General features: G+C 35.7%; 1 protein-coding gene across 3 annotated transcripts in view; it reads right to left on the reverse strand.

The window, feature by feature from the left end:
• Unc79 (unc-79 homolog, NALCN channel complex subunit) overlaps positions 1-24,073 on the reverse strand; it is a 226,234-nt gene that overhangs the window by 165,631 nt on the left and 36,530 nt on the right. For all 3 annotated transcript variants that reach the window (XM_023719685.1, XM_023719684.1, XM_023719683.1), the window contains exons 5-10: positions 20,755-20,819; positions 16,351-16,439; positions 15,687-15,727; positions 13,489-13,517; positions 3,899-4,128; positions 1,705-1,876 (exon numbers count right to left, since the gene is read on the reverse strand). In XM_023719685.1, coding sequence (XP_023575453.1) covers positions 1,705-1,876; positions 3,899-4,128; positions 13,489-13,517; positions 15,687-15,727; positions 16,351-16,439; positions 20,755-20,819 — 626 coding nt within the window. The remainder of the gene's footprint in view (positions 1-1,704; positions 1,877-3,898; positions 4,129-13,488; positions 13,518-15,686; positions 15,728-16,350; positions 16,440-20,754; positions 20,820-24,073) is intronic.

A 24,073-nucleotide genomic window follows, 5' to 3' on the forward strand; every position in this document is an offset into this window, starting at 1 on the left:
ATCCTGAGGGGATTTCACTGACCTTATCAGACCCAAAAGCTACAACTCTTGTTGCATAGGTCCTGCTTTACCTTGGTCTTAACCACCCAGCAGAAAAGTATAAAAACGAAATATAAGAAGTAAAGCCATGCTATTATGTTGAGCTATAGGGGACTCAGGTCAACAATTTCTGACATTGCCAGTGAAGCGGAAGACCCAATACTATTAGGGACTAATGAACTCTTTTGGATTATTTTGCTGAGTTAACACACCTATAATATTCAAATAACAGAACTTAACAAAAAAAAGGGTATACAGATGAATGTACATTTTGTATCTGTGCGTTCAAGGTGGTTAAGATAGGTATATAGTTACATTCTCTTAATGAATAGAGTGATTTGTTCTAATGGTGTTTGTAGATAGGGTATCATGTCTGCATCCTGTACAGCAATTAACCACTGGGAGGAATGTATGCAATGTGTTAATTATTGAAACTGTCCTACCAATTTGATTTGAAACTGTCTCATTGCTATTTATCAATAAAATTATGGAAAAAATAATAATTCTGATACCTTATAGCTACCAATCAACCATTAGAAAGAGACTTTAAAAATAATACTGTTCATTTATTCATTCTGAAATATCTATTATTAAGGACTATAGCAGGGTACAAGAATAAAAATAATTTTTAAAAAGCACTGTTCCTTCCTCTTTGAAGAGTTCTTAATAGTAGTAGCTACAGTGTCATTAAAAAGTTTTTGGAAACAAGACAACTAAATCCCAATTTGGTAAAGACTTTTTCAGAAAATTATGTGTAATCACAAAGGAGATATATCACTATGGAGACACAATCAATGTATTCTCCAAAAGGGAATGTTAGGGGCTGCATTTATGTAGAAATTATACATTCAGTTGACTTGAGTTTTTGTTTCTGTACACTTGATCTCCACTAAATTAAATTAATAGCAACCATATTTCACATGTTTGGCTATAATTTCTCTGATTAGATAAACTTGAAATAAATACACAAAAAGCTCTGCAGAGACTGAATTTTAAGAAAGCTTTCATGTACAGAAACCATAGGATGTAAATTATATTGAATGTAGTTTTTTTTTTTTTTTTTTTTGGTACCGGTGATTGAACTCAGGACCTTGCACTTACCAGGCAAGTGCTCATTCTACTGAACCATCTCCCAGCCCCTAAATGTAGTTCTTAATAACCTATACTAACAACCTTCCCATTTGTTTCTTGTCAAGAAGATACATTTCACTGCCTATACATTTCAATGCCATATTATTCATTAAAGTCAACTGAAGAGCTTTTTAAAAATTTCCTAAGCCTGGTGTGGTCATACATCCTATAATTTCAACACTTGGGATGCTGACACAGGAGGATCACTACAAATCCAAGGCTAGCCTAGACTACATACTGAAATCACAACCAGTGTGAACTACATAGTCTGACCCCACCCCCAGATAAAAAAACAAAATAAACATACAAGTCATGGGATTCTGAGTTGGGATCTGAGCACTGTTACTTATTAAAAGTTTTCCTAGGTAAAGCTACTGTGTAGCCAGGATTAAGAACTACTGCCCAGGATTATATAATCTTATTGCTAAGGTTAATTTTTCACTGTCTTTTCAAAAGAACAAGAGAAAGTCTTCATCAATACTGCATTGAAATGAGAAATAAGAAAGTACAGAATAATTAACTTCTTTTTCTTACTAAGAACCATATTCCAAATTGACTGAGTAGCCTCTGGTCATGTTTATCATCATCTTTGTTATCAAAATCAGTGTTGTCCAGGGAATGGTGGGAAGAGGAGAGACCCAGCTGTCGCCGGCGATTAAGCTCATGTTCTCGTTGCTCAGCATGGAACTCAGCTTCTTTCAACAAGCTGCCAAAGAAGGGTGGTTTTAAGTTAGACTATGGGAAGACACATTCTAGATCATAACACAGTCAGAACGATTTCTTCATGACTATTCACCCATCAATGACTCTTCTCCTTTAAATTGTATGAGTTACACCTGCAAGTATAATTTTATTTTCTTAACTATTTTGTACATCTTTCTGTTTCAAAGATAAACTGAGGTACAAAGAGGCTACTTCCTTCAATCATTTATAAACAAGCAGAATTGATGCCTCTGATTGCTAGTTCACCAATAATCATCCTTCTTCCTCTGTATCTACCGTGAAGCTGTGTTGGTGGAAAATGTATGAGACAACAAGAGACTAAGCATTTGGACCCAAATGGAAAAATATTTAGTATCTGGCATTTAAAGACCTAAAAGTGAGGTAAAGATTTATCAACTAAACAACATCTTTTTAAAAGTGGGCAAGGGCTCAACAAAAACTAACTTGATATGCATTATTGTCATTATAAATGTGTTTATATGCTTTAGAAAGCAATTTGGTAATGTACCAAGAACTACTAAAATATTCAGATCTTTTGACCAGTCAACCCTCAGAAAATTTTTAAAAACAGAAGAGTACTATGCACAAAAATAAGTTATCTACAGAAGTTTAAAACTGAATAAATCTAAATATCTAATGGTGGAGGAAAACAAAATGTATCTAGGTGAATATTCTATGCACTAAAAAGTGATAAATATGTAACTTTACATTACAGAGCTACTTGTATAACCTTATATCAGAAAGGATCAGAGTTTCACTGTGGTTGCACATGTATAAGTAAACCCATTTGAATAAAACGAGATAATAGATAAAACATAATGATGGTGATGGTGATGAGGAGGAGGACAGCAGTGTCACTGGTTTTGTCTTTTGTCCTGATTTAACAAACATGTATTGACTTTCTACTACTGGGATGTTTCAGCTACTGGGATAAAAGAACTAGAAAAGACTCAATCCCTCTCCTTGAAAACTTATTACTTTTATTACTAATTTTTAAAAAGAGAGTACAAATTAGAATTAAAACAAAAAATTATCCCCGGTGTGCCATGCTAGCCCTGCTCCTGGGGTGCACTGAGATGGCAACTGAGACTGGGCATGGTGGTGTGGGCCTATACAGCACTTGGGAGGCTGACAACAGGAGAATCACTACGAGTCTGATCTGTGCAGTGAGGCTCTGTAGACCTTGTACTAAATTAAAAAAAAAAAAAAATTACAAGTGATATATAGAATTTCACTTAACAAAGTAATATGAATTTCACAGTATTTGTTGTAATACATAATGTTGTCTTCCAACCAGTTATTCATATTACTAGATATATGCATGTATAATTAGAAGAGGAAAGAAAAAAAAAGAAAGAAATGTGTAAGAAGTTAAGAATCTAATAGTAATTTTTAAAAATCTGGTCTCCTTAGATATTACACAAAAAGAAAAGCCGAGAGGTTATTGTTTCAAACCCTGTCTTCTCTGTCTCATAAGAGGAGAAAACCCCAACAGGCTGCAGGATTGGCCCTGTCTTCCCCAAAGTTTACCTCAGTACTGTATTACTCAATTTTCCAGAACCTTACTGCTCACACGCAGGTATTTTGGACATAGTCTCTCCCACCCTCCTGATTGGCTAATGCTGCTGTCACTCATGCCAAGCATCCCTATCTTCACCCCTCACCCTGACCAGAGGCTCAGTACTTGAGGCCCTAAGATGTCTTACTCAGGGCTTAACTTTGCAATCACCAAAATAGAAAATATTTACAGGTTTGTACTTTTCTAGTCACTACTTGAGTAACTGGAAGTTACTTCTTACTCGAACACTTAGCCTAGTGCCTGCACATAACCGGACTGGATAAAAGTATTTACTGCATGTATGAATGAATTCATTGTCATGGAAGCACTTCGGGAAAATGAGCAGCTAGGCAAGGGCATCTGAAGCCAGACTGAATAAAGTCAGATCAAAGCAAAAGCAGGGTCTTCAGGGCAGCGGGGACAAGCGCCTGACAAAGTGCTCAGTACCTAATTACGGCCTCCACAGCGCAGACCAGCTCCTCCGCGCCGCACTCCCGAGTGTTGATGGGGGGTGGAGAGGTCTGATAGAGATGGGTCTCTGCCGCGGCCCCCACCTCGCTACTGTGATGATTCGAGTGACATCTTTTGCAGTACCGAACTGGCCTGTTTCCATGACGACCGCAGCACCCAGCGGAAAAGCAGGTGACGACTGCTCTTCTGACATGGGAACTGCAGTTCTAGAAGTAGAGAAAGTAACAGCAATTCAAGTTGACCACTGAAATAAATGTGGCTAAGAACCAGAACAAATAGAAATTGAAAGGGCCACCAGAAATGACAGCACATTTCTAAAGTACCACTTGTTTCCAAAGCACAGGCTATCGTCTAACTGGATAAATTCCAGTAGTTAAGGTGAGTGAGAGATGTTTTCTAGAGACGTAAGTGCTTTATTGACCAGTAGGACTGTGTTGGAAAACTGGATGAGAGGATACTTTTGGATGATTTGAATTTAATGTTCCAGGCATTTCCATCAGAAATATATACTTATAAAAACAGCATCATTTTCCAGAGACAGCGCACAGGCACATGAGAGTAAAAAAGCAAAATTGTAACTCTTAGAATAAACTCTTCAAAATTATTTTAACTACCACTCCAAGAGCATACTTCCACACACTCCTCTGTCTTTGTGGCAAACAAAGGCAGGTAGGAACCATGCTGTGCTGCATTCACCAGGCAGCTCTCTACCCTCCCATCAATACATTTTCTACTTAAACTTGCCACTGGGACACCACAGGATCACACCAAAACACAGCCAGAACCACGCATAACATCAGACATTGATATCAACCACAGGAAAGGAGCCAACAAATGAAGCAATAGAAAAAAGGATAGTGTAGCAAAGGGATTCCTGTTTGAGGGCTGTTGTCAGAGCTCCCCAGTGAGAGGGGGAAGAGAGAGGCTGTGTGAAGCGATCTGGGAGCTGTCAGGAAAACCCTGGCATCAAAACAAACCTGCGTGACCCAAGCCTGTCAGGCACATTGCCACCACATATTCTTGTGTCCAGAGAGCTTTTCAACCCTTCAGAAGATCTTGTGAAGATGTGAACACCTCAGGTACCTAGAATACCCCAGTCTTTAGGAGCTCAGAGCTTGGTGAAGATTTGAGAGCCTTCTATGACAGATGCCCCCAGGGAAGACATAAAAAAATAGGACAACTCTTCATCAAAATGTCCATAGTGTAATGAATTACCTATGGGGGCCACCATTTAAAAACAAAGTTTGTTCTACCCTGATTTTAAGGAGGCTTTTGACTTTGGACACTAATGTTCTAAAACCTCACTTTCTAAACAGGGCTCAGGCCAACAAATTATAAAAGCAAGATGGGGCTATAAAGTCTACTGTATTTCCCAAAATCTCAATATCTTCATCAGATAACTATGTATTTATTATCTTGGCAGTTTAAAATATTTATAATCTTTTTTTTTCTTTCTGTTAAAAAGTTTTTGGGGAAATTATTAAAATACATTGTAGCTCTTTCACATTTGAAGACCTCATCTTTGACATCCAAGTCAGCCCTGGGTTATTTTTTCTGTTTTGTGACTTTTCTTTCTTTTATACATTAAATTTCATTCTCTAAATTTTTTTCTGGAAACACATGAAAATCCTTATTCACATGGGCCTCCTCCTCACATATCAAACCAATACTATTCTAGCAGCAGTAAAATATGTATCAGGATATATTCCTAGTATTCATTTTCTTTTCTCTGTCTTCATACATGGGATTGGTTTCCTTGTAGGAGGGACTCCAGAGAGCCAACTAGTACCTTTCACCATGAAAGGATACAGCAAGAAGGCACTGTGTATTAGGGTCAGGTTCCCATCAGGCATCAGATCTGCTCATGCCTTCCTTTTGGACATCCCAGCCTCCAGAAGTACTGGAAGCAAATACTTGTTGTTTCTTGGTACCCAGCTTCTGATGTTTGCTGGAGTGGCCCAAATAGACTACAACTGTTATAATTAGTCTTTGTACCTTAGGGAGTCCTACTTTTACACAAAAATATGATGTGCTATGGCTTAGTTGTCAGTTATTAGCAATAATAAAATACTAAGGTCTAGGTCTGCTATCTCCCACCCACTTTCTACTGCCCAAATCCTAAATCATTTTCAATTTTTCTAAATCTTTGCTATAGATTTTTTTGGTGTAAAATATATTTTAAAAAGAACTTTCTTCACCATAATTATCTAGATCAGTATGAACTTTTTCTATGGTTTTTGTAGAATGTAGCACCTAAATTTAGATATATGCAGAAAGCAAAAAAAATAAAGCTTACAATCCTTCAAAAAGATTCAGTTCTGTAAACAATATAGATACAAAAGTCCCGCAAACAATATAGATACAAATTACATCAGCAATCTAGCAAGCTTATAGCTATCTTATGAAAGCAACAAAGATTTACAAAATGTCCACTGCACACCTCAGACAAGTCGTTATTTGTATGAAGTCATTGCTGCTGACTGTCCACATGCTCTTTGATATAGCCACATCTGCCTTTTGGATACACCTATTATATATTTTTTCCACAGAAAATGTACTTTCTCCCTCCCAAATATTCCAAAAGTTTCACTGTGATAATTGCCCCCGACATATGGAACTGTGATGAGTCATCTCTGCCATACCCTGTTTGAATCCTGACCCAAAACATACCATGGCTATAATTAAATAGCTCTCCCTACCAGAAAATGTGGAATAGATTATTATAGAAAATTTGGAACACAATTCAGTGCCCAGCAGTGAGGTGCTGCTATAAGAAAAAAAAGTCCCTCATATATAAGTCACTGGTTTTGTACCAAGGCAGCAGCAGAAGTAGAAAGGCCTTGAGGAGGTAGAGTTCAGTAGAAGTCAGATGGCCTCACAGAGATCTTAAAGGAAAGTATCACAATGCTGGAAGAAAAGAGGCACTTGATGTGCAGTAGTAGAAAGTTTGGCCATAACACCATTCAAAGTAGTAGAAAATAGGAATTGTAGCTAATGAACACAAGATATAGCTAAGGAATTTTTCATGCAATATTGTAGCTACCACCTAGCTATTTCTACAGTAGCTGCCTACGGAAAATTGTGAGTGGGACAAACAAAAGAATGAATTATTCTTTTTCAACTAGAATTTAAAATGAAAATATTCAGCTCAGGACAGTCTTCCCAGCAAGTAATTTATGGTTCTTAGCAAAAAAAATCTTTAGGAAAAACTTCAAATTCATGACTTCATTAGGAAAATGTGGCCTCAGAGGGAGGGTGACTATTGGGGTTCAATATAAAGCCTTTTGCTAAGAAAGAATTAACACAGCATATCATAGACCCATTTAGACAGACAAATGGCCTTCTAAGAATCTTGAGGGCACATCTCATCATCCACTCCATTAAATAACAAGGGTTCTAAGAATCTTAAAAGCATTATTCTCAGCAGCCTTATAGACAAACCAAAGCATAGAAGAATTTAAAGGTATTCCACTTATGCTCAATGCACTAAGTTTATGAATTGAGACATAAAATCCCACAGTGGATTTTCATAGCATTATCAGTGTGCACAGATATAGGCCAAAAAGAAGACACTTTTGGACTTCCAAGCAATACAAGAAATAGGTAATATGATAAAGTCACTTAGACGTAAACAATAAGCAACATCTTTAGTATAGAAAAGATGGATATGTCTTAGAGCGTGGAGCCAAGAACTAGAGATTGACTCCCAGGAGGTAGGACTAAGAAACTAAGGAACAAATGACACATATCCTGATGAATGTCAGTATTTCTGTAAACCAATGACTGTGTGCCTCTCATTCCCTCGCTTTTTATGTGACACTATCTACAGCCATGATCTCACCATTACATGTTGCCTGGGTGGGAAGCAGATAACTTATGTCCTTCATTGACAGATATTTACAGCAAGAGGGTACATACCTAAGGAAGCATATCCAAAGAGCCTCAGGCACACCTGGACCTAATTTATATTAGAAGTTGAACCTTCAGCCAGGATTTTCCATGTGGGAAAAATGTAAATGATTTGTGACCAGAGTAGTGTCCTGCAGAGGAATGTCCTGGCCACTCCTCACTTTAAGAAGTGGGTTTAGCCTCCCTCCCTGAATCTGGACAGATGTATGGTTGCTTCAATCAACAGATTATGGAAGAAGTGATGTGTATATGACTTCTAAGTAACCTCCCACTTGTCTGTCTTGGAGCTTCTCTCTTTAGAAGCTTCTTCAAGCTTCTAAATACTGCTTCCAGAACTCTGGCTAAGCCACACGGAGAGGCTATGTTTGGGTTTCTAATCAACAGCGTTAGGCCAGCCATATAGCTCAGTGGATTAAAGCACCTCCAAGAAGGCGCAAGGGCTAGGGGTTTGATGCCCAGGCCTGCCTGCCAGCCCTGTCCCTAGGGCGCACTGAGATGGCAATTGAGACTGGGTGTGGTGGCCCACCCAAGCCTGTAATCCCAGCTCTTGGGAGTCTGTGAACAGGCAGATGGATCACTATGAGTCCGATCTAGTAGTGAGACCCTGAACACCCTATAGATCCTTCCCTAAAATACCAAAAAAGAAAAGAAAAAGAAAACCAGCACTGACTAATTTCATCTTCAAAGCACTCCATCTCAAATCCAAAACGCATGATCTATCTCTGGACAGGTTCAGACCCAAGCTAACCAAGCCTTCCCAGATAAAATTCCAAACATTATTAGAGACAGAATATCTATCTTCACTATGCCCTGTCCAAATCTCTGAACCTATGGAATTTATGAACATAGGTAAAGCTTGTTTATGCCATTAAATTTGCAGTAATTTCTTAAGCAGTATCTGAATGTAATATACAGTATAGTCTACAAAAAAGTATACATACTTCATAAAAAGTAGTCTATTTTGTAAATAGATGGTGTAATCCTCTTATGGGGGACCCTAGAGGATGTCATACATTGCAGAAAACCTACTACACAGCCTTTAAAGAAGAAACCAAAAAGGTACATGCAGCAATCTCAATGCCCAAGATTATCCAAGAAGCATTATGGTATACTAATAAATGTCTGGGCACTAATGGCCACCCTCTTGAACACCTATTGTAAATGTAGAGGCCAAAGGTAACTTGTGTTAATGTCACAATATTTCAATAAATTTAGTACTGGGCTAGAGAGATAGCTCAGCAGTCTAAGCACCTGCCTGGCAATCACAAGGACCCAAGTTCAATCCCTGGTGTTGCAGACCCTGATGGCCCTGAAACCAGATGTGGTGGCACATACCTGAAATCCCAGTACTGAGGAGGCTGAGACAGGAGGATCATTATGAATTTGAACTGCGTAGCAAGACCCTGTACCAAATTAATAATTTTTAAAAATAAATTTAGTATTAAAATATTTATGAGTTTTTCTTTTCCTAAAGAGTGTATACATTAAGATAATGTGCTTTCAATTCTAAATATCAGCAAATAAAAATAAACTTTCCTCCCAAATAATCTTTTTCAGTCATGGTCCCATTAAGTTGGTTTTCTTTTTTTCTAATTTTACTTTATTTATTTATTTATTTATTTTTTTCTGAAATTTTTTTTTAGGGAAGGGTCTACAGGTTGTTCAGGGTTTCACTACTAGATCAGACTCATATTGATCTGCTTGTTTACAGCCTCCCAAGAGCTAGGACTACAGGCATGCACCACCACACCCAGTCTCAATTGCCATCTCAGCGCACCCTGGGGGTGGGGCTGGCGTGGCAGGCCTTGGGATCAAACCCCAGCCCCTGGGCCTGCTTGCAGGTGCTTTAATCAGCTGAGCTATTTGGCTGGCCCTATTTTATGTATTTAGTACAAGGCGTACAGGGTCTCATTACACAGATTGGACTCATAGTGATCCTCCTGTTTTCAGCCTCCCAAGTGCTGGGATTACAGGTGTGCCCCACCACACCCAGTCTCAGTCAGTGTCTCAGCATGCACCAGGGGCAGGGCCAGCAAGGCACACCGGGGATCGAACCCTGGTCCCTGTGCTTGCCTAAGCAGGCATTTTAGTCCGCTGGGCTATCTGGCTGGCCCTTAAGTTTTGTGGGGTTTTTTGTTTTTTGGTTTTTTTTTCTGGAACCAGGGATTGAACTCAGGAACTTTGTGCTTGCCAAGGAAGTGTTTATTCTACTGAGCCATCTCCCTAGCCCTAAGTTTTAATAATATATTCAGAAGTCCTCAACTGAGGTGGGCTCAGCTATACATACTCTTTTCCATAGTAAACTAGAGATATATCATTTACATTCAGATTCAGCTGGACAGTTTTTTGTTGTTTTGGTTTTGATTTTTTGGAAACAGGGTTTTGCTACACAATTTAGCCTGGCCCTGGCTGGTCTCAAACTCCTAGTGATTCTCCTGCCTCAGCCTCCAGAATGCTAGGATTACAGGTATGCGCCACCACACCTGGCAACTTTTCAAGTACTTCCCCAGTCATTCTGCTTTATTGTTATGAATTTTAAGCACAAATAAATATAAACAGTCCCTAACTCAATTATGGTTCCATGTTGGGATTCTTTTGTTTGTTTTATTGTGTTGTGGTGCGAACATATATCCATAAAACCTTGACATTTTCCAGTGTTCAATTAATTACATAAGCTTATTAAACCTTTACATAAAATGGGTTTATGTTACATGATTTTGTCCAAATGTTAGTTAATGTTAAGTGTCCTGAGAGTGTTTAAGGTTAACTGGGCTAAATATCCTAATATTTAGCAGGACAGATATGCTAAATATATTTTTAACTAATGCTATTTTCAAGCTATGATAGGTTTATTGTAACATAATAGCATTATAAACTAAAGAATATCTGTAATTCCAAGTAGTCTTATCAAATGATAGCACTGAAATAAACTAATAATTTTTTAAAGAACTGTAAGAAAACAAGGTCTGTATCTTTATCATTCAGTCACAATATAACTATTGTTCATTTGAAATCAATTGCTCAAAGTTAGGAATATGTCCTACCAAAGACATAGAGACACAAACTGTGCCTAGAGCAAGCTCAAACAATTCTGAACTATAACGAATTTAGTGGAAATTACATTAATTTCACATACAATACAATGATTCCTAAAGGACAAGTAATAAAAATTTGCTAATTTTGAAGCTTACTTCTAAAAGTAATGTTGTCCTACAAAAGAAGTATTCAAAATGATCTACTCTGTGTCCCAAATACACTGGATATGTCATCCAAGTCTCAACATGCTGAATTTTAACTTGGCCTGTGGTTCTAGCTCAGGGCAAAGCATTTTTTTTAGCACAGGCAAGGCTCTGGGTTCCATCCATAGCACCACAGAAAGAGAAAATAAGGGCACACACAGATAAAGAAATTGTTTTACCTCATGTCTCTCAAGCTTGTAAAGATTCTCAAAGTAAGAAACAACCTCTTGCAGTTGAAATAAGGCTTTGAATAATTTTAGAGGCAGACTGAAATGCCTTAAGTATGGGGGAAAAAAACTGTTTCAAAAATAATTATACATGTGACTTGGCAGGCCCAAAACCCAGATAATATTTGTTAAAATCCAAACAGTCTTTTACCAAAGTTATACTAGCAAAAGCACTACCAGCTAAAACTAAAGTGGATAGACATAGTTAAAAAATGAAAAGAGGTCTGTGGAACCCCAGTCTCTTCACACAGACGTTAGGTTGTCACTGTAACATGTGCTGGTTTTTTGTTGAAAAGTAAAGATATCTAAGAGAGTGGAGCCAAGTTGTCAGGAGGACAGATAGATTATGGAAGTACCCCTAGGAAGCAAAACAAGATCCTAACAAAGGCACATTTGCTGGCCCTAAAGGACAGTAAGGAGCTGCTGAGTATTTTATAACTGGAGCCACCACAGGCTGGTGAGTACTCTCTGCTTCCTTTTTTCTTTCTGAGTAAAGGTTTACTGCTGTTATCTTGTTCCTATCTCACTGATGTGTCTTGGACATGCAGGGACAGTTAATTGTCCTTTTACTTCATAAGCCTCCAATTGATAGAGTTTGTGCCCAAGTAGTTACATCAGTGACCATACCAGATGCAGCCAGATATTGTACTTAATTTTAAGAGTAAATCCACAGATGGGGAGGATCTTGGGGGACCTTTTAAAGTGATGTGCATATTTTGCACATGGAAAATTTTGAATAATTACATGTAGAAAGTAGATTGTGGTAGATTAAATATGGCCACAAAATTCTTTTCCATGACTAGAAAGATCCTATTACACCACTCCTTGAATCTGTGCTGATTTAAGACTGACTTTGACCAATGGAATGTGGCAGAACTGAAGCTATGTGACTTCTGAGTTCCTGTCTCAAGGGATATTGCAGCCTTCACTCTTGCTCTCTTGGAATACTGTAGCATTATGAACACGTCCAACTCAGTCTTCTGAAGGATGAAGCATCTCATGGAAAGAGGAAGATCCAGGTACCTCAGTCATGCCAATCACTATAGCCAATCCAGCTAAGGCCCCAAACATGACATGTAAGAGTGAGACCTTTGAAACCACCACTCCACCCACCAACTTATTGCAAGTACATCAGTAAGCCTAGAATAATTTATTAAAAGAACTTCCTTGTGGAGCAGAGGGCAAATCTCCAATGGACAGAATTGTGGTCCATCAGTTATTATTAGCTGCTACCCTCTAGGGCGGTTTGTTATGCAACAATAAATAACTGAGATAGATTACCAAGAGCACCTACTCATGTGCATATTCCAAAAAGTTTAAGTGATTTGTACAAGGTCCATGTAGAAGAAAAGGAACAGAACTTGCCAGAACCCAAAGATCTCAATTAGTCAAAGCTGTTTGTAAGTCACTGTAGTATCTTCTCATACTTTCCAGTTACCAAAAATAAAAAAGAGAAGCAGAAGAAGGAGGAGGTGGAGGAAGAAGAGGAGAAGGAGGAGAAAGAAGAGGAAGAAGAGGAGGTGGAGGAGAAGGTGAAGGAGAGGAAAAGGAGGAAGAGGAGGAAGAGGAGGAGGAAGAAGAAGAAGAGGAGGAAGAGGAGAAAGAGGAAGAGGAAGAAGAAGACTGAGAAGGAGAAAGACAAGGAGAAGGACAAGGAGAAGGAGGAGAAGAAGAAAAGAAAATGGAAGTGACTTAGAGAAATGTGAAAAGCAGGGGAAATTTGAAAGAAAAAATCTCTAGTAAAGTATATCATTCAACTATAGAAATGAAAATTTTCCATATATTCAATCATGGTATGTTTTCCAACACATATATTAAACTATACTACATTTTAAAGCAACAAAGATTTTTAACATATAAATAATCCTTTACTAAAGTTAAGTTCCATGCTTTGTACTATCATTCAACCCTTTTTCTAATGAGATTCCTATCCCTGAGTTACACATTTTTATTCATATTACATAACAAAAACAATGTACATAAGACAAGTGAGCAAAAGCAGAAATGGAAATAAAAATAGAGACCATTCGGACATTACAATTTTGCATGCTAAATGACTCCCTTTCTCTTAACAAATACAGTGACATGTACATACTGGGAAACCATGGTGCAGGAATGAGGCAGATGCCAATGAATGAATTTACATACAAACACAGCAAATCATGCCCCACCACAGATGGTTTGCTCTTACCTTTTTTTGACATATAGCAGATATTTCAGCTGTAAGGGGAAGGTACACAAAATATCAACATAGAAAGAGCCCATTTTAGAGAAGGGCAGCCATGAAGAAAAATAAAAACAATAATAACACAACCTACAGATTTGGTAAAAACAGCTTTTGATTTGTCCCATAATTTTTTTTTTCAGAACCTTGGATTGAACTCAGACCCTTGGGCTTGCCAGGCAAACATTCTACTGAGCCATCTCCCCGGCCCTTGTCCCATAATTTGTGATCAACTTTTATTGGCCTCTATTTTCCTCAAAAAACAAAATACTCTTTCTCATCTGAAAGTGATATCACAGTTTTTATTTAGTGAGACTGAAAACATTTTCATGCTGCCAATATGTCACCTAGTCTCACCACTAATTCAACCTTCTTAATATGACTTAGAAATCACATCATGTTAAAGCTGAACAATTTTGATGTTACCACTTAATTTTATGGAGGACAAAGGGCCACTGTGGTTGACTGAGTTCTTCATGATCACATAGTTGGCTATTAATGGCAGAGACACATAGAGCTAAAGTCTCTGAATTCCCTGTTTTATGCTCTTCCCATAATGCTGTGATACTAGTTTGATGTGTTATACAGATCATCATTGTGGGATGTTCTATATCAAACCATAGGGGAAAAAAGTTTATTAACTTAGTCTCCTTATATTAGAGCTATCACCTTACAACACCTTTAACCAATGTAAAACCAGCTATAAGGTCACTTAAGAGAAAGCAATTCTCATACTTATGGACAACCAGATGGAGCAAGACCATTAAACTACTGTCTACTTACAAGACTGACTTTCATTAATGCATAAGAATTCTTTTTAGTGAGCATAGCAAATATTTCCATGGAAACTAATGTTAGAGAGTGAAAATAAATTTTCCAAGAAACTATTAATGCTTTCCTTGAACTAGGGCTCAAAAAATGATTAATATCTTATTTATAGGATGGTCTTTGTTATAGTTTTTAAAAGATTAAAAGTAAATGCTCCCAAGTCCTGTCTGGAATTATGAATTAGTGGAGGTATAGGTCAAATCAGTGAAATTTATAACTCAGTCTTCAAAACTGATTTTTTATAATTAATGGGCCATAGATCATGGAGTTAATTTATCTCTTAAATTTGAGATGGTTAAAGATTAAAAGATTGCAAAAAAAGGAATATAACAATCATTGAGCAAAGATAATCATTGACGAAGAACTCTAAGTTTAAAAAGAAAATATTTATAGAACTTAGTTAACATCAGGTTAAATGGGCCTTTCATGTAAATACTTTTTACTATATATACCTAAAGTCAAATACCAAGTTTTTCCTGTGTCTGTACTTATTATGGATCAATGTATTTCCATAGTCTTTTCCTCTCTTTTTCTTTTTTTCCATACTGGTATTTGAACCCAGAGCCTTTGTACTGAGTTATATCCATAGGCCATTTTAGCTTATATTTTATTTTGAGATAGGGTCTTACTAAATTGTCTAAGTTGGCTTTGAACTTTAGAACTTAAAATCTTTCTGCCTCACTTATAGGGAGTACTGAGATTACAGGCACGGCTGTGCTTTTTAAGTGCATTTCTTTGTTATTTTAGCTCCTAACAAGGTGAACAGCACATATGCTTTTCCCAGCTGCAAAGGAATGCTCTGTCTGGGACCTGCTAACTTTCAAGACATAGCTTCAAGAAGCACTGAAAATCTTGTCTTTCCATTGAAACAGGCTAGATATACTTTATCTCCATCTTACTGATAGCGAAACTTACTTTCAAAGCAACTAAAAGGTTTTCCCCATAACATAGTAACAGTGGCAGGAAATAGGTCCATTATTCAATTCTCTTTCTGTTGTTGCCTCTTATTCCCTTGCTGGCATGGCTGACATATTATTGGCAATATCTATTACACAAATAGAAAACCCCCTTACACAAAAATCAGCATGGCTTTGATTATACAAAATCCTAACTGCAACATATAACCTCGATTTTGGTAGTTGATCCCTCTTCTCTCATTATTGTTTGTGTATATTATAAGCAAGATACTGACATTAATGCTTCAAGTCAATGAATATTCAGGGAGTATTATGATCTGGTTACTGTCTTTGCAAAATAAAATAGCATATGAGGAGACAAATCAACCATTTCATTAGTCATGATTACTGATTATTCATCCTTTCTGAAGTAAACCATACCTTGTGGCAGAAGTACATCAATCAACCACTCACTGTGGTCCCTGTTAAAAAAAAAAATTCATTTTTGAGCTTCACTAAAATGTTCCCCTTCCACATGAATGTTTATTAGCTACACACTACGAGAGAAAGGCTTTTAATAGAAAGGAAAGATAATTAGGAGCACTATCCTAATACACTTCTTAAATGTCTAATGCAGTCCAGCTAAATTATAAATTATAGGCATTTCATCATATTGATATCTTATGTGACACTTTCCAGATGCTAATTATGCCAACCAAAATACTCCATGATCTGCACAAAGCTGACTGCAATTGTGAAACTGACAAGAGAACCCAATTGAATTATATGTCACATTTAAAAACCACAGATTTTTTTTAATATATCTATCTTTCCCTGTGACCTTTTTAATAGGGTTATTTCAATGCTGTAGTTGCTTTGTTAAATAGAATTGCTATCTCATGTTACAGGGAAACATTGCAACTTTCAAAGCTGAACTCTTCTAAATGACAGCTTGCTATATGTTAAATATCATGCAAAATAACCTTTTAAAAAACACAACCAGGGTAATCGGAAAGTTGCATAATGTAAACAATGAAAGTCAAAATGATTTTGCTTATGTTCTCGATATTGCTCTATTTCCTTCTCTTAAAGGACTATTACTTACCCTGCAATCCTCTCGCTGCATTCTTCACAAAGATACAGTGGGGGTGGTTTGTCACCCAAAGCCACTGACAGGGAAGGGTCTATACACATCTGAAACAAATGAAAACATACAATGAGCAGTGCTATTTCTGTGTATTACTTTCTCTATATTATGAGGACAAATGCTTCAATGATGACAGATTTTCAAAAGCAAAGTGAAATAAATATTTTTAGTAAAACCCATCTGATCTGTAACTACTTGGGTTTACACTGGCAGATGAGTCTACGCTAAGGATTTAATAATGTGGTTTTAGTGGTTTTTTGTTTCCCCCTTATTTGCAACTTAAGTATCAGGAAAACCACCTCATTCTACAAAAATAAAAAAACGATATTTTTAATGGCTACTCAAATTGCCTTATGTGCGTGGGAACACAGTGATGTTTCTTTGGTAAAATGGAAGCATATTATTAAGATTTCAAAATCATAAATGATACCAATTTGCTGGCAGTAGAGAATTTAACTTCTTACAACACATCTCAGAAAAGTTAACATTAAATCTAACATTGGGTGGTTTGCCTTTTTTATTCTGAAATCTTAGCTTTTTATCAATCATCCAATGTTTCATTTTCATCTAATTTTTTCCCTACATATAATCTACAATTTGTTTACCCCTGAGGCTTTGTTATTTATGACTAAGATTTTGCTAGCCTATGCATGGAGATGAAAAGTTCACTTTACAGTTAACCATCAGAATATTTTAGGTATCTGGATATTTTACAGCAAGTGAAACAAAACATTCAGGTAACTAATTATATTTTGTGCTTTGCATCTGTTTAAATTTCTATAATGTATCAAAATCCTTGCCTTTCAAATAATCAATCTGTGTTATAGTCGATCACACAGTAAATATGCCAACTTAAAACTTCTGTAACTTCACTCTACCTTCAGTTGCTTTCACTGATTTGAAGAGGGGAAATGACCCAGATTTATAATATGAACAGTCTGCACTTCAAAGTTAAAATCCCAACAAATTTCTGTGCTTGGAGAACCAGTAGAATTGCTAAATTTAAATAAAATCATCAAAATTTAGAAGTTATATATTCCCTGATGTTAAAAGCCCAGGGTATAAATAACCTTTATATTAGTTTTATATTTCTTCAGATGCCATAAATAGCTACTTTTTGGTATGTTAAACCCAAGATTGGCACATTTTTTCTAAAAATGACTGGAGTAAGTATTTGAGGTTTTGTGGCTATGTAGTCTCTTTTATGACTGCTCAACTCTGCTAACATAATATGAAAGGAGTCATAGACAATACAAAAGCAACTGAGCATAGCTGAGTTCCAATAAAACTCTATTCACAAAAGCAGGCATCAGACCAGACATGTCTGTGAGCTTCAAGAAAATGAGTGATAATTAAGATCTTGGGAGTGAGAAAAAAATGACTTGGAATTAAACGAATAAGATACTTGCAAACATTGTGAATGTACTACATCCCACTAAATTCTTCAATTTAAAAGTTAATTTTATGTTACATGAATATAATCTAACTTTTTAAAAAATGACAGAAACTAGGATAGTTTGGGCTAGAATACTTTCAAGAGAAAAGGAAGATCAGCCCAAAGCAATGGACTGGGTTATTTAATTAGAAAAAGAGAAAATCTAATTTCTGATATCTATGATTGGAAGGCCAAAAATCATTACTAACCAGGACTTAAGAAAATGAACCCTGACATAAAATCAAGGAAAAAAATAACTAGAGAAGAAGGAAGCAGGAAGAAGAAGAAAGGAAGTATATAGAAACAAAAGAAAGAATCTGAGCAACTACATTGAAGACAACAAAGTGCAATATAAAAACATAGTTGACTATTTCTCATCTTGTTCTTCTAAATGTGTACCACTTCCAGTGTCAAATCAATCATTATTATACTCTAAAATAAATTAAAAAATAAAGTAAAAAGGTCAAGAAAAAAATTATAATTTTTATTTTCAAAGATCTATTGAAAACAAGTGTTAATGTTCAATTATTTGTCCAATCTTACAAACCTATATTTGTTAACATGAGCAACAGATTTTTTTTCCATAATTTTATTGAGAAACAAATAGCAATGAGACAGTTTCAAATCAAATTGGTAGGACAGCTTCAATAATTACACATTGCATACATTCTTCCTAGTGGTTAATTGCTGTACAAGATGCAGACATGATATCCTATTTACAAACACCATTAGAACAAATCCCTCTATTCATTAAAAGAATGTAACTATATATCTATCCTAACCACTTTGAATACACAGATACAAAATGGACATTCATCTGTATCCCTTTTTTTTTTTTGTTAAGTTCTGTTATTTGAATATTATAGGTGTGTTAACTCAGCAAAATATTCTAAAAGAGTCCAGTAGCCCATAATAGTTATTGGGTCTTCCACCGGACTGGCAAGGTCAGAAATTGTTGACCTGAGTCCCCTATAGCTCAACATAACAGCATGGCTTTACTTCTTATATTTCGTTTTTATACTTTTCTGATGGATGGTTAAGACCAAGGTAAAGCAGAACCTATAAAAAGGCAGAAGGATTTTTTTTTTTTTTTTTTTTTTTTTTTTGAAGGGGAGTTTAAACCAAAGGAAAAAAAAAAACCTAAAAAAAGAAAAAAGTTTTTTTTTTTTTTTTTTTTTTTTTTTTTTGGCTCCGAATGCCTTCAGGGCAGGTTTGGCTGGCTTGAGTTGTAGGGATCGAACCACAGCAACCTGAGCCGGACTGCTTTGGTGAAGAAGCCACTTAAAGAACTGAGCTAAGGGGCAGCCCCCCCCCCCCAAGTAACAGATTTGAAAATAAAAATATATAACATAACAACCATTGGTAATTTGCCATTTTTGTTTTGAAAATATTGAACCATATGCATTGTTATATGTTACTGTTTCTGTCTTTGTTTTTTACTATTTGTTTTTGTTTTTACTTTTTAAAATAAAATAAAAAGAAAGAGCTGTTACTGAGATGAGATGAGATGAGATGAGATGAGATGAGATGAGATGAGAGTATCATCACTAGGAGTCAACCTGAAACTCCATGGGTAATATCCAGTCCTATGTATACTGAGCTCAAAATATCCTCACACTAAAGCAAAGTCTCTGAATCCCCAATGTCTGAAAATCAAGAGGGGAGTGCACATAATAGAATGGGAGAGGCTCATGCTTTTCATTGGTGGTATCTTACTCTACCTTTTAACATTCATTCTATTTGCATTTATGGAAGGCAGAGATACAAGAACTTCCATTATTGTTAGTGTGTCATATCAAGACAGCAATGTTATTATTGGTACCATATTGTCACTCTGATTTATGAATCACTTTTTTTCTTACTTCTTTTATATTTACCTGTCCTTTTGGTCTCATTTTACCTGTTCTTTGTTTCTGTACCATGATGATATTAATTTTCTTTTATTTGGCCATCTGGCCAGTCCATGTAGCTTTTAGAAACCCTCATGCCACCAAGTTTTTAAAAGAAACTGAACTCTGGGGATGGGGAGATAGTACAGTGGCATAAGTGTCTGCTGGCAAGCACAAGGTCCTGAGTATGATCCCCAGTACAAAAGAAGAAAAGAAAAGGAAAAAGGAAAGAAAAGAAAAGAAGGAAGGAAGGAAAACAAACTCTAATAAATACTCAGCCTTCATATTATGAAATTTAACTCTTTCAAATCCAGACACTAGTACATTCAGCCAAACCAATAAATCTACCACAGTCACTTTTGAAAAAAGGTGTCTTTCTCTTAGTATTCAACCTCTGAGATTCAGGGTTTTAATGGGATTGAAAAAATACAATGTAGAAAAAAAGAATGAGGCCAAGAGGCAAATTACTGCATTCTGGTGTCTATGCTGACACTGCCTACGTGACCTCAGGAAAGTGACTTGACCTCTCAAAGGCACTGTCTCCTTAGCTCCCATGTAAGCTTCTGGTGTATGCTGTCCAAACACTTCTCACTTCCTTCAACTAAGTCACATCTCTGATATGAACTAAGATTTGTTGATTTTATGCTCCTATCCTACATTTCTTGAGTATATATTGTCACATACTTGGCAGTATAAATTTGAAGAATACAGATAAAAATATAAAAAATACATTTCCCTGGATTTATTAGCTCAGAAAGAAGCAAATTAAGGACTGTGTAAGTGTTCCACCAAGATTCTTTTGACAATTAGCTCACTACTACGGATCACTTGGCTATCATAGGCCAAAACCTCTAGGCACCACTATTTATTGCTCTATAAGTACTTGCAGACTGAACATAGAGGTGTTTGAGATCACTACAGATCAAAAATCTCTGCTATATAGAGAAGCATACAATCTACTAATTTTAATCAGCAATTTTCTAGTAATTATTTGGCCACTAATAAGGCAACATTCCACTAGGTCTAATAAAACAGTACCTTCACAGCTGGTTTGTTAATTGCATTATGGCATTCAATGTGTTGGCAGTGGATGGGATTCCAAGCTGTAAAGCAAAATAGAATTAATGAATACCTCTCATTGAAATTATTGATGTCCTGGTGAAAACACAGAAGACATTTCACTATTTTCTTTTTACCTAAATAGAATCATCATTATTGATTCCCTAACAGAAATATATTATAATATATAAAAATGTTAAAAGCAGGCAAATATATAACTTCAGCATTTTCCCAGGGAAAGAAAGCCAGTATAAGATGGCATATGTAGTACCATATTACCTCACAATGTTGTGACATTAATAAGTTATCAAAGGTATTTATAACTATATATTTACTTGGTGCCCCAACAATTCTGTGGAATAGACATAGTAGAGTACTAATCTCATTGAATACAAGACAAAGTTAAATTTTAAAAGATTGTGAAGCTTGATAGTATTTTGCTCTTTTCACTGTAGTATAATATGCTAAGGATCTTATAGTTTTGGTATCAGGAAGCATTTCAAATTTATAATAACTATATAAGTGGAAAGGCATACTCCAGTATCCCATCCCCACTCCACCCCTGTCAAATGTGAAAATTAGAAAAATGAATTTCCTGCCCAAATGAAATTTATCTTCAACACACATGCAACCCACATACTAAACCTCAGCTAATTTGCTGATAACTGTTATACAACACTTTAACTCAGTATACAAACAGTATAATAAGGAAAAGCACCAAGTGACCTGGAATAAACCAGAACGAAAATCACAACTTGGAATTAACATCTTTAAAACTCTTATGTTGTACAATATACTTAACTAACAAACTTCACCATTTTAAAGAAGGTGATCATTTTAAAGAAGGTAATACTTCACACTTTAGTGCATCTTTCTAAACTACTATATCCTAACTTTCTAGGACAACAAATTAATTTATATAAAAAGAAGAAAAGTACAGATCAGAGATCACTAGTCTAATAATATTGTTTATATTTTTAGAAGAAAAAAGAAAAAGTAAATGAATGGATTAATGGAGAAATATTTTAAAGATATATATTGTATAGCTCGCAAGTCTGATTCCCAGATATTTTAGAGTCAAGATGACTATGAAGAGTGGAAAGTTTTTCTTGTGCGAGAAAATAAATTTTAAGGAAAAAACTCTCTTTAACATGTATGTGGATTACAAATATAATGAATATGGGCCACATTCCTCCAATCTTAAACTCATGATAGATAAAACTAATCCATTCCAGCATTCTTTCCTGCTGAATTCAAAAATGATCTAAGGAAAACTTCAAGCAATCACCATGAATCAAACTAGAGTTAGTACAAAGGATGAAATTGGCTAATCATTTCTAAATCATTGTATCATGAAAATTTTTGCAGACTTGTTAATTAAATAGTCGTAATATTCTTGATACTTACAGACATAAGTAATACACAAAACATGTAACAACTGTTGCGGCAGTTGTATAAACAGATCAGTGCCATACCACTAGATCAGGGCTCTAAAGACTTCTCTGCCAGAAATTAATGCTTTTTTTGTGTCTAGTGGGAATACATAGAAGGTCTAATCCTTCTCATTTTTTGTTCCATTACTACTATGAGTCACTGAGTTAAGAATAGGTTGTAAAATGAACCGCTTATCAAAATCACACTAGATTAAAGCTTTCTAGCACAGCGATTCTTAGCTTCTTTTTTAAAAAAATAATTTTATTGAGAAAGAAATAGCAAGGAGATAGTTATAAAACAAGTTAGTAGGACAGTTACAATAATTAATACATTGCATATTGTTCTTTTTGTAGTAGTTGTTCACAGTACAAGATGCAGACATGATGTCTTGTCTAAATAATAAAGTACTGGACTCTTTTTTTTTTTTTTTTTTTGTGGTACTGGGGATTGAACTCAGGACCCTGAGCTTGCCAGGCAGGTGCTTATTCTATTGAGCTATCTCCCCGGCTCTTAGCTTCTGTTGTGTGTCAAAAATCACTTGTCAGGATTTTTGAAATATGATGTCTAGAGTGATGTTAGATATACTAAATAAAAATCTTTGAGGACAGAATAAAATTTGCAATTTGGAAAAGTAGAAAAATTGTCTGTGATATAAAGACAATCTACATATCTTATTGTGTGGTTAAGTGTAGTTATAATAGAACTGTATCCAGACCTAATAGCAAAAAACAGCATAAAAACATTGGCAGACACTAATTCCTCTTCTAATTATGATGGCATTATTGGCATCCGGCTTGCCTTCCTATCATAAATGAATAGAAAATTGAAAAAATATATGAAATAAACATTTTGAGAAATTGAGCTACAGATAGCATAAGTTAGTGGTTTTTTATGGAAGAGAAATAATATAGTCAGACCCACAATCACCCTGGTTTTCTCTATAAAAGTAACTTTAGACTTGATCCAAGAAAGAGAAAGATAAGCAGAGTAGGGTAGTTTTGTTGAGTTGAGAAAAGTTGAGATAAAAGATGCAAGATAGCTGGAATATGCCAGGCAGAGTACCAAGAAAGTAGAAATAGGATTTATTTTGAGTCTTTGGCTTTATAATATGTTAAATATTTGTAAGGTAAAACTACATGAGGATAAAGAAAAACTGTGAGGAGCCTATAAGCTAAACAACCCTAGTGTCCATACATGGCTAGGAGATAGTCAAGTTCCAACCAGTCAGAGTGTCAGAAACTCATTAAACACCTGGGATATACAACAGAGACTTCAGTGTTATACTTTAGAAATAGAAGTAAATTAACCAGAGGAAGGCCACACTAGACTTATCTTGACAAAGATTAAGAACAAGTCTTGGAAAGGTCAGGCTGATCAATTAGAAATTCCAATGCATTTTAATGGAAAACCAACAAATGAAACAAACTCCACTGTATTTTAATAGGAAAAAAAAATCCCGGTAATCAACAATGTAATAGTCATGAAATCCAGCATCCAGTCAAAAATCACATGATATTTGAAAAGGTAAGAAAATGCTACTCAGAAACAGGAAAAAACATTGACCAAACAAAACATACCCAGAAATTACAGAGATGAAGCAGTCAGCAAATAATAACTATAAAATACCTATTATAAACAGGTTCAAAGGAAAACATCATTATGAACATGATGAGGACAAAGATTAAATAATTAAAAAATGAAATTTATAAAAATAAAAAATGTAATATATGAAATGAGAAATTCACTAAACAGTATAAATGGCCATCACATAATTCAGAAGAAATGGTCAAGCAATTAGGAGACATAACAGGAACAACTCAAAGTGAATTATTAGAAGAAAAACAGAGCTTCAATGAGTTGTAGG

This window comes from Octodon degus, unplaced genomic scaffold (assembly GCF_000260255.1).
Source record: "Octodon degus isolate 3935 unplaced genomic scaffold, OctDeg1.0 scaffold00070, whole genome shotgun sequence".
NCBI classification, from domain to species: domain Eukaryota; kingdom Metazoa; phylum Chordata; class Mammalia; order Rodentia; family Octodontidae; genus Octodon; species Octodon degus.